General features: G+C 43.9%; 1 protein-coding gene across 2 annotated transcripts in view; it reads left to right on the top strand.

Annotated features, from left to right (window-relative positions):
• TLN1 (talin 1) overlaps positions 1–23063 on the top strand; it is a 690102-nt gene that overhangs the window by 156048 nt on the left and 510991 nt on the right. For both annotated transcript variants that reach the window (XM_033937496.1, XM_033937486.1), the window contains exons 7-8: positions 4073–4215; positions 16537–16664. In XM_033937496.1, the coding sequence (XP_033793387.1) occupies positions 4073–4215; positions 16537–16664 (271 nt within the window). The remainder of the gene's footprint in view (positions 1–4072; positions 4216–16536; positions 16665–23063) is intronic.

Here is a 23063-nt window from a genome sequence, read left to right as displayed (position 1 = left end):
GAGAATTAAGTGACTTGCCCAGGGTCACAAAGAGCAGCGTGGGTTTGAACCCCCAACATCAGGGTGCTGAGGCTGTAGCTTTAACCACTGTTCCACACTGTCCCTTACTGAAATTGAGAACTGAGGAAGGGAAGGGGCAGGTTTAGGAAGAAAGATAAGTTTAGTTGTGGCCATGTTTAATTTTAGATGATGGCGAGATAACCAGTTAGCAATGTCAGACAGGCAGGCTGAGACTCTGGTCAGGATTCCTGTAGAAATTTTGGGCGTAGAGAGGTAGTTTTGCGAGTCATCGGCATAGAGGTGGTACCAACAGCCATGGGAGGAGATTAGAGCGCCAAAGGAAGGAGTGTAGATGGAGAAAAGAAGAGCCCTGAAGTACACCAATCGATAGTGGAATAGCATACGCTAAGTTGCATATTCTATAAACAGCGTCCTGATTGTAGGTGATGGTAGGTATCCTACCGCTGTTAATCAGCCAATCGGGACGCACGTTTAAATTAAAAAAAAAAAAACAACACCCGAGACAGGCTGCCTACACTCTAGGCATTTTCGAAAGCCTAGGGAGACGAGTAGGAGCGCTTAAGCTCGCCTAAATCTGGGCATGGTTTCACCTGGAAGTGGCCTTGGGTGAGCTTAGGTGGCCCTAGACGTCTCCCTAAGACCGCAAAAGCCGCCTGAAATGTAGGCCAGCAAAATGCTGGTCTACGTTTCAAATAGACGCTGCTGCTGAGCCGATCACAGCAATGGAATCTACCTGCCACGATCAGTTTAGCGGCTGTGGCAGGGAACCCGTCCCCTCATGAAGTCGGCTAACAGGACGGATGCCCAAAATTATACAGACTCACTGGAATGTAAAGAAAGGAGGCAGAAATAGATTATTTATAAAGGAAAGAGAACATTTAAGGTAAAAACCTTTATCTGATGACCAGCAAGAGGGATGCCCACTCCCTCCTATTGGCAGGCTTGCCAGTGCAAAATTACGAGCCTTCCCCTTCCTGGTGTATTCTGGAATGCACTGGAAAGTGGCCTAAGGCCTGATTGGCTCAGATGCCTAAAGCCCCTGGGCCAACTGGAGTCTTGGGCCAACTTCCCAGTGCATCCTGGGATGCACTGAGAGTGGCCTAGGACTCCGATTGGCCAGATCCCTAAAGCTCCTCCCATAGGGGATGTCAGGGGATGTCAGGAGTGGAATCGGGGATTGTTTTGGGGGCTTCATCGGATGATGGGGCTGGTGGCAGGAGGGAGTTTGGCATCCTTCCTGCTGGGGAATGTCTCTGGGTGTTGTCGGCAGGAGGGATTGGACATCCCTCCTGCCAAAGGATGTCTCAGTGGCGGCGCAGACTTTTTTTTGGGGGAGGGCTTTGGGGGTTTCGGCAGGAGGGAGTGGGCATCCCTCCTACCAGCCAACTGTGTATGTGTGTGGGAGGGGTGGGTTCCTTGCTGCAGCCACCAAACTGGTTGCTGCAGAGAGATTCTCTTGCAGCGAACAGCTCAGTGGCAATGCGATTCTCTAACCAGCGCCTATGACATGGACGCCAGTTAGAGTATCGGGATGGTTACAATTCTATATAGGGTGTCCTACACAGAATCCGGCCCTAAACTTGCGACAGGAAAGTTAGGAAGAGAACCATGAGGTAACAGAGCCCTGGAATCCAAGCGAGGACAGTGTATTGATGAGTAGGTGGTGGTCTGCAATGTCAGTTGCCGCAGATCAATCAAGGAATAGAGGACTTTGGATATGGCCAGTAGCAGGTCATTGGAGAATTTAGCTAGGTTGGTTTCCATAGAATGGAGAGGGCGAAAGCTTGAGATGAAAGAAAATCAAGACAACAGCATTAGACTGCATCTTCAAGTAGCTTGGATAGGAAGGGGAGGAGGGAGATGGGTTGGTAATTGGAGGGGAAGATAGCTTCCAGTGATGGTTTTTTGAGGAGTGGTGCAACTACGGCATGTTTGAAGGTCGACATTGTATATCTGGACTTTCAGAAGGCGTTCGACAAGGTTCCGCATGAACAACTACTTCAGAAAATTGCGAGCCATGGGATTGAGGGTGAAATACTCACGTGGATTAAAAACTGTCTGGAGCATAGGAAACAGAGTGGGGGTAAATGGACAATACTCGGACTGGAAGAGCGTCACCAGTGGAGTGCTGTAGGGCTCGGTGCTTGGACCCATGCTCTTCAACATCTTTAAACGATCTGGACAAAGGTATGACAGGCGAGGTGATTAAATTTACAGACGATACAAAGTTATTCAGAGTAGTGAAGACACAGGAGGATTGCGAAGATCTGCAACATGATATAATCAGGCTTGAGGAATGGGCATCGACATGGCAGATGAGGTTCAATGCGGATAAGTGTAAAATGATGCATGTCGGTAACAAAAATCTCATGCACGAATACAGGATGTCCGGGGCAGTACTTGGAGAAACCTCCCAGGAAAGGGACTTGGGAGTTCTGATCGACAAGTCGATGAAGCCGTCCACGCAATGTGTGGCGGTGGCGAAAAGGGTGAACAGAATGCTAGGAATGATAAAGAAGAGGATCACGAACAGATTGAAGAAGATTATGATGCTGTACCAGGCCATGGTGCGCCCTCACCTGGAATACAGCGTACAGCACTAGTCGCCATACATGAAGAAGGACATGGTACTACTCGAAAGGGTCTAGAAAAGAGCGAATAAGATGGTTAAGGGGTTGGAGGAGCTGCCATACAGCGAAAGATTAGAGAACTGGGCCTCTTCTCCCTCGAACAGAGGAGATTGAGAGGGAACATGATCGAAACATTCAAGGTACTGAAGGGAATAGACTTAGTAGATAAGGACAGGTTGTTCACCCTCTCCAAGGTAGGGAGAACAAGAGGGCACTCTCTAAAGTTGAAATGGGATAGATTCTGTATGAACGTAAGGAAGGTCATCTTCACTCAGAGAGTGGTAGAAAACTGGAACGCTCTTCCATAGTCTGTCATAGGGGAAAACACCCTCCAGGGATTCAAGACAAAGTTAGACAAGTTTCTGCTGAAAAAGAACGTACGCTAGTAGGGCTAGTCTCAGGGCGCTGGTCTTTGACCAGAGGGCCGCCATGTGAGTGGACTGCTGGGTATGATGGACCACTGGTCTGACCCAGCAGCGGCATTTCTTATGTTCTTATGTGTGGGGTACAGTCGCAATAGAGAGTGATAGATTGGGGATATAGCAGATAATCAGGGATGACAGTAGGAGAGATGGTGATCAACAGACAGGTGTGGATGACATCAGAGGATCAGGTAGTGGGTTAGGAGAAGGAGAGAAGATGTGCAGATTCCTTCTCTGTGATTGCTGAGAAGGAAGTAAAGGCAGCAGGAGTGGGCAGAGGGTCGGCAAGATGGATGGGAGGAGGGAGAGGCATGGCAGTTCAGTCGAGTACTTCCACAATGTTCACCTGGAGTTTTCAGCCATGATCTGGGAAGAAAGCAAAGGAGTAGTTGGAAGTGAAGGCTCTTGGAACCTTAGAATCTGTGTTGGCCACTGTTGGAAACAGGATACTGGGCTTCGGTCTGTTCCAGTATAGCAGTTCTTATGTTCTTATGATTAGAGTGTTAAGTGTGGTAAAGAAATGGTGAGGGTTGGATCCAAGAGAATCAGTCAATCAGGTATAGTAGTAGTATACCTACTTTTGGCCCACTCTGTGTGTGTATATGTAAATATATCTATCTAAAATCAATCCTTAGATGATTCCGGTCAGTTCCCTTTCACTCTAATCCTTGGACTCCTCCATTCTGAGCTTCCTTTTAATCAGAAGAGGCCTGCCTCCTGGGCATTGATACCATGGAGTTATTTAAATATCTTTGTTGTTTCCCATCTATCACCTTTCTTTCAAAGTATGGGTATAGAGATCTTTGTCTGTCCCTATGTGATTTGACAAATCCCCTGACCTTTCACTCTGTAATTGGGGTTTTCTGTTACTTTTTAACTCTCTAAGAATGCTATTCCTCTCCCTTCCATGTTCCTTGGGTAATGATGTCACAATCTGGCAAATGCCTTTTGTAGTTTCTTTTCTCTGAATAATAATGTGATCTATCTTGTCTTCTGAAGTGAATTGGTTGGATCATGGACGCACTTTACGAGAGCAGGGTGTTGATGAAAATGAAACCCTTCTCCTCCGACGAAAGTTCTTCTATTCTGACCAAAATGTAGACTCCAGAGACCCTGTGCAGCTAAATCTACTGTATGTGCAGGTAATGTCCTTTCTGTTCCTCCACAGTTCCCAGTATAACTGAATTTTCTGTATTTGCAAGATCCTATCCTAAAGATAGAAACATTTTTATTGGAAGAGGAAACAGTTTCAATAATATTACATTGACAATGTGAGATTTTCAAGGTTTCATTGTCTGCTTCTTTCATTGATCTTCCATAAAGCCTATCACTTACCTTCCACTGAGGAGATATTTTCTCCTTCTTGGATCCTTTAAATTATATGTTCCACTACAATAGGTGAGACATTCTAAACCAGTGTTCTTCAACCACCGGTCCGTGGACCGGTGCCAGTCCCACAGAAATTTCCTGCTGGTCCACAGGGCCAGCATGTGCATCAGACCCAAAATAGTGTTCTTAAACCGCCGGTCCACAGTGCGATCGATGCGGCATTATCTTCGAGCCAGCTCCCCCTTCCTCACTGATTCAGTGCACAAAGCCACGGGCAGTGACTCCTACGGGCATCCTGCACCTGAAATGGAAGCCTTCTCTCTGACTTTGCAACGTCAGAGGGACGGCTTCCAGATGAGGCACGGGACGCGCAAGGAGCTGCTGCATGCAGCTTTGTGCACTGCATCAGTGAGGAAGAGGGAGCCGGCCTGAAGATAACACCAGGGGCGGCATAAAATGGCCAGGCAGGAGCAGGCTAGAAGGTAAGGCATAGCATGGAGGGAGGGAGACAGCAAAGGTAGGGGGGAATGATTTTATTTTTGAATTTAGTGATTGAATAATGTAAATTTTGAGAATTTACATCTGCTGTCAATGTGCTTTGTGTAGTTTAATTTTGTGGTTAACCATTATGTGTTGTTAATAAGATTATATTGTGTATCTGTGAAAAATGAATGGAAAAAATAGTGTTACAATTAGTACTATTATGGGGGCGGGAATCTGGGGTGGAGATTGGGCAGAGATGGGCGGGGTCTGGCCCACGACTTAGCCCACTGGTCTTCAACCGCCAGTCCAAGGACCAATGCCAGTCCACAGAATAATTATTTTATTTCTGCCGGTCCATAGGTGTAAAAAGGTTGAAAAACACTGTTCTAAAAAACAGAGTTATTTCCCCATACTTGCAAGCTCTGCAGAAGGAATCCACTCTGGGTTGTTCACTCTGCCTCTGTAGTACTTTACTGATTGGTTTAGTGCCCTCTACAGTCTGGAGCTGTGTGTATTCTGCTCTCCCCATTCTATTATTTTAAATTGATGTAGTTTTGTCCCCTTTGTGGGTATTTTTGCATTTTAAGCAAATTTGGAGCTCTGCCTACTTGAGAAGTCACAGACTTTGTCTGTAGCTCACAGGTCAATCCCTTTTGGGTACCTGTTAGTCAGTCTGCATAGTTTTCCTTGGATCTCAGGGCCGTCCCTGAAGTAGTCTCACCTTCTGTTAAGCAGGGGTTGAGCGCAGACTGTTAGGCATTCTTAGGGGGCTCAGCGGTGTTCTGCATTGTGCTGGCTGCATTTTCGCACCTCCGCCCATCCTGGTGCGCATCTGGTGGCCCGCTGGGGTGGAGGCAGTGGAATCTAACCGGCAACTCGAAGATCAGCTTTGTGAAAGCATTCCCAGCATTGTGGCAGTGAATCCTTATTCAGCTACTGAGTATGAGCTGTGAGCAGGTGGATTCCAGTGTATCAGGTCACAGTGAGTACAAGGAGCTGACAGCTTGTGAGAGACGTCAGGAAAAGTTTAAAAAGTGAGGTTTTGTTGAGTTTCTGCATGTTCCTCTGTGTTCCACCTTCAGAAAAATCCTAAAATCACCATTTTTGGACTTTGGGAAGTGTGAGAAATATCACGTTTATGGTGTGAATTTAGTGCCGGTGGCAATCTTGGATTTTTAGCGACCTTTTTTTTCTTCTCCCTGCTTCTTAAAAACTGTGATTTTTGCCTGTAAAAGTGCTAGGATGGAGTCCCTGAGGGGTTTCTTCATGTGAATTCATGTCAGGATTGCACAAATTTAGCACTTTTAGAGCGTCCTTGTGCAATGTGCCACATGGTGCAGCTGGGGGGGTTTGTAGTGACCGGCTTAGCTTTCTCCCCACAGAAGCAGTTGATCAGACGTTCAGCCAACCCAGCGGAGCGACCTTTATTACTTTCGGGGCTCAGCACGACTGTTTCTTCAGTCAGCCTGGCTGTGGATTCTCCATAGTCTAGGACAAATAAATTTAAGTCATCTAAGGGTGACTCCATGCCCCAGGAGCTGGATACCTTCTCTAAAATTATGAGGTTTAATACTCAGAGTTTAAAAAAAAATAAAATTAAAAAAAGGCATATTCTTCTCCTGAGCAGTCTCCTTTCCCTCCCAGGGTGTTTTTGGGTGGCATGGTGCCTTTGGGCATATCCTCGCCTCCACCTCATCCGGCTGTTGATCTGCCTGCTCCTGATTTGGGGGATCCGGTTGCTGCTCCTGGCCTCTCTGATTCCTTGTTTTACATTGCAGCCTTTCCTAGATTGAGGGATCCGGGCTTGAGTGCTGGATCCACAGATCCTTTGGGGGGCTCTGGATCCTAGTGATGACCCTGCTGTCCTACGCTTAATCAAGTTTGCGGCTCTGCCTGTTCTTTTTTTTTTAATTTCTTTATAAAGTTTTCACATAACATCACAAGAATAATCTTGCTACAGAAAAACAGGAAAGAAAAACAATCAAACAATAAGTTCCTGCTAAACTGGAACATACGCAGGTGAGGCTGGACTCATTTAGAGCACTGGTCTTTGACCAGGGGGCCGCTGTGTGAGCGGACTGCTGGGCACGATGGACCACTGGTCTGACCCAGCAGTGGCAATTCTTATGTTCTTATGTAAGGGAGAAAACACAACCTCCCTAATAAAGAAAAATCCATATCCTTTCTTAGACCACCACGCAGAGAGAGTCTTGGACATTATTCGATCAGGATACAAGCTGGAATTTGCCCAGTCTCTATCAGATGAGTTCATGGTTTCTCTGTCTGGATTGCTGGACAAAGCGCTAAGATTCCACGTTACTGTTCAGTGCTTGCTGGATTTTAACATAGTAACATAGATAAAGACCCGAGTGGTCCATCCAGTATGCCCAACCTTACATGCTCCATAAGTTAATTATTTAGCTATAGAGCATGTGTCACGTGAATTCTCGGGCTCAGGCAGATACTCTGTATACTTTAGCATGTCAAAGAACAGGAACTGAAAGAAATCTCGATGAATCTGGAAGATGTACCAAGCTAAATCAACAAGTTAAAAAGTGATAAATCACCAGGACCAGATGGTATACATCGCAGGGTACTAAAAGAACTCAAACATGAAATTGCTGACCTGCTGTTAGTGATTTGTAACCTGTCGTTAAAATCATCTGTAGTACCTGAAGATTGGAGGGTGGCCAATGTTACGCTGATTTTTTAAAAAAGGGCTCCAGGGGAGATAAAGAAAATTACAGACTGGTAAGCCTCACTTTGGTGCCGGGCAAAATGGTAGAAACAATTATAAAAAATAAAATTGTGGAGCACGTAGACAAACATGATTTAATGAGATGGAGTCAGCATGGGTTCAGCCGAGGGAGATCTTGCCTCATAAATTTGCTTGACTTCTTTGAAGGTGTGAATAAACATGTGGATAAAGGTGAGCCGGTTGATATAGTGTATCTAGATTTTCAGAAAGCTTTTGCTAAAGTTCCTCATGAGAGGCTCCTGCGAAAATTAGAGTCATGGGATAGGTAACAAAGTTCAGTTGTGGATAAGGAATTAGTTATCGGATAGAAAACAGAGGGTAGGGTTAAATGGTAATTTTTCTCAATGGATGAGAGTAAACAGTGGAGTGCCGCAGGAGTCTGTACTGGGACCGGTGCTATTTAACTTATTTATAAATGATCTGGAAATTGGAATGATGAGTGAGGTGATTAAATTTGCATATGACACTAAACTGTTCAAAGTTGTTAAAACGCATTCGGATTGTGAAAAATTTCAGGCGGACCTTAGGAAATTGGAAGACTAGGCATCCAAGTGGCAGATGAAATTTAATGTGGACAAATGCAAAGTGATGCACATTGGGAAGAATAACCTGAATCACAGTTACCGGATGCTATGGGCTACCTTTTGGGTTTAGCGCCCAAGAAAAGGATCTGGGTATCATTGTAGACAATACGATGAAACCTTCTGCCCAATGTGTGGCGGCAGCCAAAAAAGCAAACAGGATGCTGGGAATTACTAAAAAAGGGATGGTTAATGCCCCTGTATTGTTCCATGGTGCGACCTCATTTGGAGTATTGCATTCAGTTCTGGTCTCCTTATCTCAAGAAAGATATACTGGAGCTAGAAAAGGTTCAAAGAAGAGCAACCAAGATGGTAGAGGGGATGGAACTCCTCTCGTATGAGGAAAGACTAAAACGGTTAGGGCTATTCAGCTTGGAAAAGAGACAGCTGAGGGGGAGATATGATTGAAATCTTCAAAATCCTGAGTGGAGTAGAACGGGCACAAATGGATTGATTTTTTGCTCCGTCAAATTACAAAGACTAGGGGACACTCGATGGAAGTTACAAGGAAATACTTTTAAAACCAATAGGAGGAAATTTGTTTTCACTGAGAGAATAATTAAGCTCTGGAATGCCTTGCTAGAGGTTGTAGTAAGAGCAGATAATGTAGCTGGTTTTAAGAAAGGTTTGGACAAGTTCCTGGATGGAGACAGCAAACTACAGACCGGTGAGTCTCACATCAATAGTGTGCAAACTAATGGAAACTCTAATCAAACGCCAATTGGATACGATCCTGAACGAGGAAAATCTACGGGATCCCCGTCAACATGGATTTACTAAGGAGAGAACCTGCCAATCCAACCTGATCAGCTTCTTTGACTGGGTAACGAGGAAGCTGGATGTTGGGGAGTCCCTGGACATCGTATACCTAGACTTCAGTAAAGCATTCGATAGCGTACCACACCGCAGGTTGCTGAGCAAGATGAGTTCTATAGGATTGGGCGACACATTGACGAAATGGGTTGGGAACTGGCTTGGAGGTAGGTTTCAGAGGGTAGTGGTGAACGGCACCCCCTCCGAAATGACGGAGGTAATCAGTGGAGTGCCGCAGGGCTCGATCCTGGGCCCGATCCTATTCAACATCTTTATAAGAGACTTGGCAGAAGGGCTGCGAGGTAAAATAACATTATTCGCCGATGACGCCAAACTAAGCAATGTAGTAGGCAAAAGCACAACAGACATAAATTCAATGTCCGACAACATGATGCATGACCAACTCCTACTGGAGCGCTGGTCTAGGTCCTGGTAACTCAGTTTCAATGCCAAAAAATGCAAAGTCATGCACCTGGGCAGCCAAAATCCATGCAAGACTTACACCCTTAATGGCGAGATCTTAACAAGAACTGAAGCAGAACGAGACTTAGGGGTGATCGTCAGTGAGAACATGAAGACTGCCAATCAAGTGGAGCAAGCTTCATCCAAGGCAAGGCAAATCATAGGTTGCATACGCAGGAGTTTCGTCAGCCGTAAGCCTGAAGTCATTTTGCCATTGTATAGATCCAGGGTGAGGCCCCACCTGGAATACTGTGTGCAATTCTGGAGGCCGCATTACCGTAAGGATGTGCTGAGACTGGAGTCGGTCCAGAGAATGGCCACCCGGATGGTCTCGGGACTCAAGGATCTCCCGTACGAGGAACAGCTGGATAAGTTGTGGCTGTACTCACTCGAGGAACGCAGAGAGAGGGGTGACATGATCGAGACATTCAAGTATCTCACGGGCCGCATCGAGGTGGAAGAAGATATCTTCTTTTTCAAGGGTCCCGCGGTAACAAGGGGGCATCCGTGGAAAATCAGGGGCGGGAAACTGCACGGAGACACCAGGAAATTCTTTTTCACTGAAAGGGTGGTTGATCGCTGGAATAGTCTTCCACTTCAGGATATTGAGGCCAGCAGCATGCCTGATTTTAAGGCCAAATGGGATAGACACATGGGATCTATTCACAGAGAAAGGTAGGGGAGGGTCATTGGAGTGGCCAGACAAGACCCCCCTTCCCCGCCGCACCCAGGCCTCGGCGGACCCCGCCGGCAGAGAAGGAAACACAGCTCGGCGGCGGGTTGGCGTGGACGGGCGGAGTGGCAGCTGCCTGGAGGAGGCTGTCGGCGGAGGGCAGACGCCGAAAAGGGCTCGGAAGATGGATAAACTTAAATCGGATGTTGGTTGGTTGTTTGGGGGGGGAGCCTAGCAGCTCCGACCACAACCTTCCCCCCTCAACCGCCTATGCCGGCTCAGGCTCCCGCCGCAGTGCAGGGAGGAAAAAGCCTATGACCCCCTCCCCCTCCCTCTATTCACGGTTTGTCTACCAGCGCCTCTTCTTTGCTCTCCGCTCACCTCTCTTCGTTGACTCCGAGAGGGCCGCGGCACGGGCGTGTGGAAGGAGGGTGGGGGCAGCGGCTGGTACGATCGGCTGGGGAGGGAAGCACTTCAGTCCATGGGTGGCGAAGGGACGATCCCTGCACTGCCGTTTTTAAGAGAGGCGCTGGATTGCGCGCCATATATCGCTGACCTCTGGCCTTTTCCCCAGCGACATCAATATAGCCCTCTGGGATCTCGGTATGTGTAAGAGGAGCGCCTGACATTTAATACGCTCCAAGTGCTGATATCCCCTTCCCTCACTTCTAAATGCCTCCTTGGATTCCAGGACAGGGAGAGCTTTCTTCTTTTTTTTTTTTCTGTGGTGATTGTTAATGAATAAACTCAATTATAATAAAATAGATTTTTTAATCTTACTTCCCCTGAAGAAATTAGATGACTAATAAACAAACAAAAATTATATATATATATATATATATATAATAAAAGCCTAAGAACGCAAGCGCACTCCCACCTGCGTGTTCTGTTTTCCGTGTGCTGTAGGGCCCCGCAGGTAGGCGTGCGCTTGCGCGCTTAGGCGGAGGCTGTGGGCTGCGGTGGCTCTTGGTGGCTGTCAGCGGAGGCCAGATGCGAGGTAAGGGGTGCTGCTGGACAGGGGAACAGACGGGGATGGGGGAGAAAAAGGAAGGAAGGCCTACTGCTGGAGAGGGGGACAGAAAAGAGGTGCTGATGGACAGGGGGAGATAAAAAAAAAAAAGGGAGAAGGGTTGCTGCTGGATAAGGGGAGCAGTGAAGGGGTGGTGGTGGACACAGGGAAGGTAAAAGGAAGGGAGAATGGGTGGACAGCCGAGGAAAAATAAAGACAGAAATACAGAAAGTGGCTAAGGAGAGAGAGAGAGAGAAAGAAATAAACACAGACACACACACACATATATTCTAGCACCCATTAATATAAGGGGCGACTAGTTTAATATATTTTTGTCCCTATATCATGGCCTTTTGAAATTCAATTTGGTCTCAAGTTAATTGTTTATTAGAAAACCCTGTAGCTTTGTCGTATGATACAATTCTATTTGGGACGTCCATGAGAATAAAAAGTCAAATTTCATCTAGTAATAATAAACTTTTATTAATAATGACAGGAGTTGCCATTCAACATATCACCAGAAATTGGAAAGATTACACCAGACTCAATTACACTTTCTGGTGGAATTTGTTATGTCACATATATAAAATGGAAGGAATAATTGCCATTCAAAAAGGGAATTATAATAATTTTAAAAAGATTTGGGGGCCATTGATAACATATTGTAATGATTAGACACCTTTTTACACTAAAAGTATAATTATAACAATGGGAAAGGGGAGATATATAGCTATATTATTGGTTTAATTAATATTTTTGAATATATTATATGTAAGATGTTTGATTTATAATATTTGTGGAAAGGGAGGGTGGGGAAGGGGCTTAATTTATGTATTGAAGATGATATTAGAAAAGAAATTCAAGTGATATATATGATAAATTTGATGTAATATTGTACACTTTTGTAAGATTGAAAAATGAATAAAGAATTGGAAAAAAAAAAGAACCCAAAACCTCAGGGTGCTGAGGCTTTAGCTCTAACCACTGTGCCACAGATGATATAACAAGCTGTGAAAGGTTCCCTGTGTGACTCAGAGCATAATTTAAAATATTGACATGAATTTTCAAGTTCCTGACTACTTCAAAATGTCTTTGCAGCTCTGTGAGCCTTCTTGCGCTTTGAGCTTAGCAGGGACCCATGAATTAGTACTGTCTTCCTTAGCAGGGATTCTCTATTCTGATTCTTGTAATGTTATATTATCAATAAATGGATCTCTGTTATGGAACAAGCTGCCTGGCAACGTGTTATGTTTATGTGAATTTAAGGAGCTCTTGATTGGACAGACAATTTCTGCATCTCAATGGCCAAGATTCTGGTCCTGGAGATTAAGATTAACAAAGTCAGCATCTATGAGTCAAACATGGATATTTTTATTACATAGAGTGTTATGGACCCCGACGCGCTTGCAAAAAATAGATAATACTAGATCTAATAGATGCTGGCATTGTAAAATAGAAGTAGGGACATTAGATCATTTAATTTTTTTTTGTCCTTGCATAAAAGCCTTTTGGAATTTAATTTGGCCCCAAATTAACATATTACTAGAAAATCATATTGGTCTCTCATATGATACCATATTATTTGGTACTGCAATGAGAACACAAAGTCCAATATCAGCAAACAATAACAAATTGCTTTTAATATTGACAGGAGTTGCCATGCAGCAAATCACACAAAATTGGAAGGATTATACCAAGCTAAATTATACATTCTGGTGGAACTCGGTGTGTCACATATACAAAATGGAGAAAATATTAGCATTACAACAAGGAAATATAAAAAATTTTAAGAAAATATGGGATCCATTGACAAAATATTCTAAAGATCAGATATCTTAACACATTGATAATAATAATATAGGGTTAGGGAGGGAAATATAGAAATTAATATGAGGAAAAATGAAAAAACAAATAACAGGGGAAAGGGATTCAATATATATGATATGATATTGTACATACAACTATAATTATTATAAACTAAATATTATGCTATTTATTTATTGTAAGAATGAAAATTTTATAAATAAAAATTTAAAAAAAATAAAATAAAAAAGGAGCTCTTGAAGATAAATCTGTTTAGCCATAGAAACATAGAAAAAAAGCGGCAGAAAAGGGCTATAGCCCACCAAGTCTGCCCATTCCAAGTATCCCTCCCCCCTGAGTTTACTCCCTTAAAGATCCCACGTGAGTATCCCATTTTCTCTTAAAATCCGTCACGCTGCTGGCCTTTATCACCTGGAGTGGGAGTCTGTGCTTGAATGCCATATGCTTGAATGAATCATTGTAGCTTATTTTGCTCATGTATGTAACCTAAGCCAGTATTTTTCAACTTTTTTATACCTACGGACCGGCAGAAATAAAAGAATTATTCTGTGGACCGGCATCGGTCCGTGGACCGGCGGTTGAAGAACACTGGCCTAAGTCATGGGCCAGACCCTGCCCATCTCTACACAATCTCCACCCCAGACCCCGCCCCCATAATAGTACTAATTGCACCTTGCACGTCCCGTGCCTCATCTGGAAGCTTTCCCTCTGACATTGCAACGTCGGAGAGAAGGCTTCCGTTTCAGTCGCAGGATGCCCGTAGGAGCCACTGCCCGTGGCTTTGTGCACTGAATCAGTTAGGAAGAGGGAGCTCACTCGAAGATCGCACTGTGGACCGGTGGTTGAAGAACACTGTTTTTGGGTCTGATGCACATGCTAGCCCTGTGGATCGGCAGGAAATTTCTGTGGACTGGCACTGGTCCATGGACCGGTGGTTAAAGAACACTGGCCTAAGCGGTTTCCATTCAAGTATTTTTCCCTATCTGACTTCTTGAACCTGGAACCTCAGGGTGCTGAGGCTGTAGGCCTAACCACTAGGCCACTCCTCCACTCCTAGTTATATATTTTGCTGTTCCCTGCTCAGGCTGTAAGTGGGTTATAAATAAATATTATACTTTACTAGTGTGTTCAGAAGTGAAGATTACAATTTTTCATTTTATTTTATTTTTTTTACTTAGGCCAAGGGCACTCCAGATAGGTACCTATTTTTTTTCTTGAAGTTTCCATGTAAGTGTATTTGGTATACTCAATGAATAGTTAGGCTCTGGAACTCGTTGCCAGAGGATATGGTAGCAATTTTAAGTGTAGCTGGGTTCAAAAAAAGTTTGGACAGATTCCTGGAGGAGAAATTAAGACAGACATGTTTGCTCTGGGATCAGTAGTGTGGAATGTTGCTCCTGTTTGGGTTTCTGCCAGGTACTTGTGACCCGGATTGACCACTGTTGGAAACAGGATACTAGTCTGACCCATTATGGCTATTCTTATGTTCCTACTGACACTTTCTTGTCTCGCTCCTGTCTGGATCACAGCTTTGAAGAGAGCAGTTTTGGACAGGCTACAAGGCCTTTTCAAGTTTATTATGGTATTTGATATAATCGCAGTATCCAGATCCAATGCGATTTACAAAATTAAAAGTAGGTAAAATAAAAAATACAAAAATTTTCAATAAACAGGGCATAAAAAGAATTATGACATAAAAACATTATAGAAGATAAGGGGAGAAAAAAAAATGGATTAAATACAATATAAAAATAAATGAAAGGGTGGGTAAGGAAACAAAAGGGTAGGGGAAAGTACCATCTTAATCTCTACTTAAACGGTCCAGATAAGTTAAGAGTTCAACTTTCTCACAATATGCCTGGGGTGATCCATATGAGCTACTCTAAATATAAATAATGCTTGAGAAGCCCCACTTGTGTGGCTAATTCATCTTCATATCTATTTATTGTATTTTAGTAAAGGTTAGAGTGTGGATTTTCTGAATGTCATGGTGAATAATTGTTGGTATTGGTGCTATATACATTTTAAATAAATATAAAACAAAAAACCCCCCCAAAGGGCCAGTTATTCAGAAAATGCTGAGCTCCTAAGTTACTTCAGGAGTTGTAGGGGTAATACTAGTTAAGATACTAGTGGAAGTCAGGAAAATGCTTAGATCCAAAACTATATAAACTGACCTCTCGTTCAAACAAGTAACCTTAGTATGGATCGTGATCAACAATATATGAGTCACTCAGAAACGTGAAACTCTTCAAGGAAGGAACGCTCCCCCCTAGAGATGAACCAGAGTTTGCCTTCCAGTCATTGCAACTGTTTCAATGCTGGTCACGCTCCATGTTTGGTTACAAAACAATTTTGCAACTTCTTGTGTGAGAGTTCTTTCTTATTTTTTCTTTTCTCATAAAACAGACATCACTCTATGGGTTGTAAGTAATGTGATGACTTAACTTCATAATGGGTAGGGGGTCTCTACGTGGCCCCGTTTCGATTGCTTCTTCAGGAGACCCCAATCATAATTGCAATAGAAATCCTTAATTCAAAACTTATACGCTTTTAGACTTCGTGATGTGACAACATCTAAAAAACACAAAGTATACAACAAAAAAGCGTATAAGTTTTGAATTAAGGATTTCTATTGCAATTATGATTGGGGTCTCCTGAAGAAGCAATCGAAACGGGGCCACGTAGAGACCCCCTACCCGTTATGAAGTTAAGTCATCACATTACTTACAACCCATAGAGTGATGTCTGTTTTATGAGAAAAGAAAAAATAAGAAAGAACTCTCACACAAGAAGTTGCAAAATTGTAACCTTTATTTATTTATTTATTTTTGTAACCAAACATGGAGTGTGACCAGCATTGAAACAGTTGCAATGACTGGAAGGCAAACTCTGGTTCATCTCTAGGGGGGAGTGTTCCTTCCTTGAAGAGTTTCACGTTTCTGAGTGACTCATATATTGTTGATCACGATCCATACTAAGGTTACTTGTTTGAACGAGAGGTCAGTTTATATAGTTTTGGAGCTCCTAAGTTAGGCTCATAAATTTGTGCCCTATTTTCAGATAAACTTAGCAAATTCATCTTAATTTAAAAGCTCAGTTTATGCTCATAAGTTGTGCTTAGTGCTGAAAATCAGTGCTAAGCTCCTAAATTGTTTTTTGCACTCTAAATCCACCTGTTACCACCTACGTTTTATTCTCTTAAATGTAAGAGTTTAGTAAAATTTGGAGTAAAAGTTTATGCCTTCATCCCTAGTAAGTTTTCAGAGTCCAATTTATGAGCATAAATCCTTTGACTATCGGGCCCAAAATTGCTTCCATAGACAGCAGGATAAATAATTGCTCAGGGACTGACTGAGGGGTCTTAGAGATGGCGGCTGCAGAGAAACTCATGTGCTTGTTTAGAAACACCTACTAAAAACGACTCCATATTAAGTATCCTCTAATAATGCTACCCTACTTTGTGTTTCTGAGTGGCAGCATCTTTTTCCAGACGTCTTTTTCTCAATGCTTTTCTCTCTCTCTTTGCAGGCTCGAGATGATATCTTGAATGGATCACACCCAGTCTCGTTTGATAAGGCCTGCGATTTTGCTGGTTTCCAGTGCCAGGTCCAGTTTGGACCACATAATGAGCTCAAACACAAGCCTGGATTCTTGGAGTAAGTTTGGGCACCATCTTTGTTGGAATTTTCATAAATCTCCTACACTACACTACATAGTAACAGCAGATCAAGACTTGCACGGTCTCTCTAGTCTGCCCAATAAGGTGGCTAGAGTTGAAACTGGCATATTGCTCAGGTTCCACTTTGATTAAACAATGATATACTTAATCTTTATCGCTCTCTGTCAATTTGGGGCAGAGACCATAGGAGTCTGACCAGCACTAGTCCAAGTCTCCTACCCTGCAACCTCAACTCATGGCCTCTAGAAACATAGAAACATAGAAAATGGCGGCAGAAAAGGGCTATAGCCCACCAAGTCTGCCCATACCAAGTATCCGCCCCCCTGAATTCACTCCCTTAAAGATCCCACGTGAGTATCCCATTTTCTCTTAAAATCCGTCATGCTGCTGGCCTCAATCATCTGCGGTGAGAGTCTGTTCCAGTGATCCACCACTCTTTCGGTGAAGAAGTACTTTCTGGAGTCGCTATGAAACTTCCCTCCCCTGATTTTCAGCGGGTGCCCTCTGGTGGTCGAGGTCCCATGAGACAGAAGATATCATCTTCCGACTCGATACGACCCATGATGTACTTATATGTTTCAATCATGTCTCCCCTCTCTCTTCTTTCCTCAAGTGAGTACAGCCGCAATTTTTTTAGTCTTTCTTCATACGTGAGATCCTTGAGCCCCAAGACCATCCTGGTGGCCATTCGCTGAACCGACTCGATCCTCAGCATGTCCTTACGGTAGTGTGGTCTCCAGAACTGAACACAGTACTCCAAGTGAGGCCTCACCATAGATCTGTATAACGGCATCATGACTTCAGGTCTCCTGCTGACAAAACCTCTACGGATACAACCCATCATTTGTCTTGCCCTGGAGGAAGGGATAGAGGGGTATAGATAGAAGATTACTGCACAGGTCCTGGACCTGTTGGGCCGCCGCGTGAGCGGACTGCTGGGCACGATGGACCTCGGGTCTGACCCAGCAGAGGCATTTCTTATGTTCTTATGTTCTTAAGCCTTCTCCACTTGATTGGCAGCCTTCATGTCATCACTAATGATCACCCCTAGATCGCGTTCTGCCGTGGTCCTAACCAAGGTCTCACCATTTAGTACATAAGTTCTGCGCGGGTTTCTCTTACCCAGGTGCATTATCTTGCATTTTTTAGCATTGAAGCCTAGCTGCCAAGTAGTTGACCATCGTTCCAGTAGCAGTAGGTCCTGTGTCATATTATCAGGTAACAAGCTTTTGCCTACTATGTTGCAAAGTTTGGCGTCGTCGGCGAACAGTGATACCCTTCCTTTAAGTCCTTGTGTTATATCTCTTATGAATAAGTTGAATAGAATCGGGCCCAGGACTGAGCCCTGCTGCACTCCACTGATCACGTCCGACGCTTCAGATGGGGTACCGTTCACCACCACCCTCTGAAGTCTACCGCTCAACCCATGTGGTTAGAGTGTCTCCTAATCCTATCGATTTCAGCTTGTTCAATAACCTTCGGTGTGGGATGCTATCAAATGCTTTACTGAAGTCCAAATATACCACGTCCAGTGACTCTCCGGCATCCAGTTGTCTAGTAACCCAGTCAAAAAAGCTAATTAGATTAGATTGGCAGGATCTACCCTGGGTGAACCCGTGTTGGTGGGGATCACGTAGGTTTTCTTCATCTAGGATTGTGTCAAGATTCCGTTTGATCAGTGTTTCCATGAGCTTACACACTATAGACGTGAGACTCACTGGTCTGTAGTTTGCTGTCTCTGTCCTGCAGCCCTTTTTGTGGAGTGGGATTACGTTGGCAGTTTAAATGTCTGCATCATATCCCTTTCCTCTAGGGCAGGGGTCAGCAACCTGTGGCTTGCATGCCATCTGCGGCTCTTTGGCCACATGGCTGCGGCTCTTCTCATGGGGATCCCGCGGTGTGTACCTGCCTCCTGGCGGCTGCCTCCTCCTCCTCCTTCCTTCTAGACAGCCACATGTGTTTCTTCACAAAGTTCTGGGTTCCAATTCGTTGTCTGCAGTTCTAGTACGCTGTCCAAGGCTGACCCGGAAGGCTTCATTCTGACGTCGGCCCTGAATAGCCAATGTTGGTCAGAGGAAAGCGTTCTGGATCAGCTCCGGGCTTCGTGTTGCAACTGCTGCCCATGGCTTTGTGAAGTAACATGTGTGGTTACCTGAAAAGAAGGAGAAGGAGGTCTCCAGGAGACAGGTACACATCATGAGAGGGGGGCATGAACTTAGGGTACAGAAAGGAGGGAGGGGTATGAACTTGGGACATAGGATTGAAGGACAGAGAGAGGGAGAGAAAAATGCTGAGGTGGGGGAGGTAATAGAAGAGGAGAATTGTTGGGCATGGGTGTCTGAATGAGAAGAAAAGAGAGATGGTGCACATGGGGAAAAAAGAGAAGAATTGTTGGGCATAGGGAGAAAGAGAGAATTATTGGACATGGAGGGAGCAGAGTAAGGTAGAGATGTACGGGGAAGAGAGATGAGGATGGTGAAGAGGGAACAGTGGGGCTGATGGAAAGGGATGCAAAAGGGACATGGGGGACATGGTGGTGGAGGGAATGGAGGGAGAAATGTAGTATGGTGCTGAAGAGGGGTGATAGAAGGAGTAATATTGTGCGTGGGACTCGTGGGCAAGGGCGAAAGATGCTGCACAGGGTCCAGGCGATGAAAGAAGGAGAAATATTGGACATGAAACAACTCTGTGTAGAAATATAGTGTCAAAAGTATCATGAAATTATTTTTCTTTATTTTATTTTCTGTACGTACTTGAAGTTTTGTTTTTGTGTTAAATGCATATATACCCATATCACATTAAAAAATCATATCTCAAACCTCCTTTTATTTTGGCATTTTGGAAATCAATATGGGGCCAAATTAATTGTTTGTTGAAAAATCCAGTGGCATTGTCTTATGATACTGTAGTATTTGGTATGTCAGTGAGGGCTAAAAGCCAAATATCATCTAAGAACAACAGGCTTTTATTAATAATGACCAAGAGTCACCATACAACAAATTACAAGCAATTGGAAGAATTGGAAAAGGATTAATTATAGTTTTTGGTGGAATTCACTGTATCATATGTATAAAATGGAAAGGACATTGGCCATTCAGAAAGGGAATTTTAAGAGGTTTCAAGAGATTTGGGAGCCATTAGCAAAATATTGTTACGTTTAAATAGTGTTTTCCCTTTTAAATAAGCACATCCGGGGGGATGGTAGGTTAATGAATTTTGAATAATTGATATGGATAATTATTGATATTTTATGTATGGGCATTGTGATTGTTTAGGGGGAGGGGGGATTAATTTTGACATGGATATTACAAGAATATTTAGTGTGATATTTGAGTATAAAATGTTATATTTACTGTTACACTTATTGTAAGTATTGAAAATAATAAAGTAGTGGAAAAAACATCTCCTTCTCTACCCATTGTGGCTCTTTGTTTTGAAAAGGTTGCAGACCTCTACTCTAAGGTATACATATTGAGTTCTTCAAGTCTCCACTTGTACATTGTTTGGTACAAGCCCCATATCATTTTGGTCACCTTCCTCTGAACCGCCTTTTAATCTTTTCTTGTGTTTAGTGAGATATGGCCTCCAAACTCCAGAAGGGTCTTCACCAATGATTTATATGGAGCATGAACACTTCTTTTTTTCAAACTGGATATATCTCTCTTTGCAGCCTACCATCCATCTAGCTACATCCTTGTTTTGCTGCTTTTAAGGTCCTCATCCTAAGGTCCCTCTCCTGGCCTGTTCTTATCATCCTCTTACCTTGTAGCAAAAACTTTCTTGGGGTTTGACACTTCTTTGCATTAAAATGTAAGTGCCAAACAATAGACCATTCTTCTCCCTCCAGGGTGTCCATTTTGTTGCAAATCTTCATAACATAAAAGTTTTATTTATATACTGCAAAACCTTACATTTCGATGTGGTTAACAATAAAAGAAAAGCTGTATAAACACAGTGATATACAAACTTAAGCTGACTAAAATTTTTTAAACAGAAAAGTCTTAAGCAATTGCTTAAAATGTGGATAAGAAATGGAGTTAGTTATCAATAGTATGCAAACTCATGGAAACACTAATTAAAAGCAAATTGGACACGATCTTGAATGAAGGGAATCTTCGGGATCCCAGTCAGCATGGATTCACCAAGGGTAGGTCCTGCCAATCCAATCTCATCAGCTTCTTTGACTGGGTAACAAGAAAGTTGGACTTGGGAGAGTCTTTGGACGTCGTGTACCTGGACTTCAGTAAAGCTTTTGACAGTGTCCCACACCGCAGGCTGCTAAGCAAGATGGAATTGATGGGGTTAGGAGAGACACTAGCTGCATGGGTCAATGATTGGCTGAGTGGCAGACTTCAGAGGGTGGTGGTTAATGGTACCCTCTCTAAAACATCGGAGGTGACCAGTGGAGTGCCGCAGGGCTCGGTCCTGGGTCCACTCCTTTTCAACATATTCATAGGGGATATGACTCAAGGGCTTCAAGGTAAAATAACACTATTCGCCGATGACGCCAAACTATGTAATATAATAAGTGAATGCAGTTTACAGAATTATATGGCGCAGGACCTGCTTACATTGGAAAGTTGGTCCTCAACCTTGCAGCTAGGCTTCAATGCTAAGAAATGTAAGGTCATGCACCTCGGAAGCGGAAATCCATGCAGGACGTACTTCTTGAACGGAGAAACTTTAACTAGGACTTCAGCAGAACGAGATTTAGGAGTAATCATCAGTGCAGACATGAAAACTGCCAATCAAGTGGAGAAGGCTTCATCTAAGGCAAGGCAGATATTGGGTTGTATCAATAGAAGTTTCGTCAGCTGAAAGCCTGAAGTCATAATGCCGTTGTACAGGGCCATGGTGAGACCTCATCTGGAGTACTGTGTGCAATTCTGTAGGCCACATTACAGTAAAGATGTGCGCAGAATTGAATCGGTTCAGCGGACGGCCACCAGGATGATCTTGGGGCTCAAGGGTCTCTTGTACGAAGAGAGACTGAACAAATTGCAACTCTATACTCTCGAGGAACGTAGGGAGAGGGGAGACATGATCGAAACATTTAAGTACCTCACGGGACATGTCGAAGTGGAAGATGATATTTTCTTTCTCAAGGGACCCTCGGCCACAAGAGAGCACCCGCTCAAACTCAGGGGCGGAAAATTTCATGGCGACACCAGAAAGTATTTCTTCAGAGAGAGTGGTTGATCATTGGAACAAGCTTCCAGTGCAGGTGATCGAGGCAGACAGCGTGCCAGACTTTAAGAATAAATGGGATACCCATGTGGGATCCCTACGAGGGTCAAGATAAGGAAATTGGGTCATTAGGGCTTAGACAGGGGGTGGGTAAGCAGAGTGGGCAGACTTGATGGGCTGTAGCCCTTTTCTGCCGTCATCTTCTATGTTTCTATGTAAAATACTAAATTCCTTATCCCACATTGCAGCCTGAAAAGACCATAATCTATGAAAATATATTTTCTGAACAACCTTTTTACAGATGAAAAAGAGAACAAAGTAAAATTTCTTAGTGACCGTCTAGAGTCTACAAATATGAAATGATCAACAAGATAATGTGGAGCTAGACCAGGTGTTACCTTATAACAAATGCATCAGCAAAAGGCAAATTTCTTTAGTGTCCCTCCAGACCAGCACAGATAGATGGATTTACACTCCTCTGCCAGCAGGTGGAGACTAAGAACACACTGAATTCTAGCAATAGTAAGTAGGCTTTGTAATTACTCTAGGATCAGTCTGATCGCTGTCTCCAGCAGGTTGAGGTGGTAAGCCTGTGCAGTCCTGTTGTGCCTTTACTGACCTTGTTCTTGTCCGGACAGAGGTCAGAGCCTGCAAGGGTCCCTATTTAGAAATATAGAAACATGACAGCAGATAAAGGCCAAATGGCCCATCCACAGTAACCATTATCTTACTCTCTCTGAGAGATCCCACGTGCCTATCCCAGGCCCTCTTGAATTTAGACACAGTCTCTGTTTTCACCACCTCTTCCTGGAGACTAGAAACATAGAAACATAGAAAAAAGCGGCAGAAAAGGGCTATAGCCCACCAAGTCTGCCCATTCCATGTATCCCCCCCTGAATTCACTCCCTTAAAGTGAGTATCCCATTTTCTCTTAAAATCCGTCACGCTGCTGGCCTCAATCACCTGCGGTGGGAGTCTGTTCCAATGATCCATCACTTTCGGTGAAGAAGTACTTCCTGGAGTCGCCATGAAACTTCCCTCCCCTGATTTTCAGCGGATGCCCCCTGGTGGTCGAGGGTCCCATGAGCCAGAAGATATCATCTTCCGACTCGATACGTCCCGTGATGTACTTATACGTTTCAACCATGTCTCCCCGTTCTCTTCTTTCCTCAAGTGAGTACAGCCGCAA

This window comes from Geotrypetes seraphini, chromosome 1 (genome assembly GCF_902459505.1).
Source record: "Geotrypetes seraphini chromosome 1, aGeoSer1.1, whole genome shotgun sequence".
In the NCBI taxonomy this organism is placed as follows: domain Eukaryota; kingdom Metazoa; phylum Chordata; class Amphibia; order Gymnophiona; family Dermophiidae; genus Geotrypetes; species Geotrypetes seraphini.
Note: the sequence above shows the minus strand (reverse complement) of the source record. Positions and strands in the feature narration are given on the sequence as shown.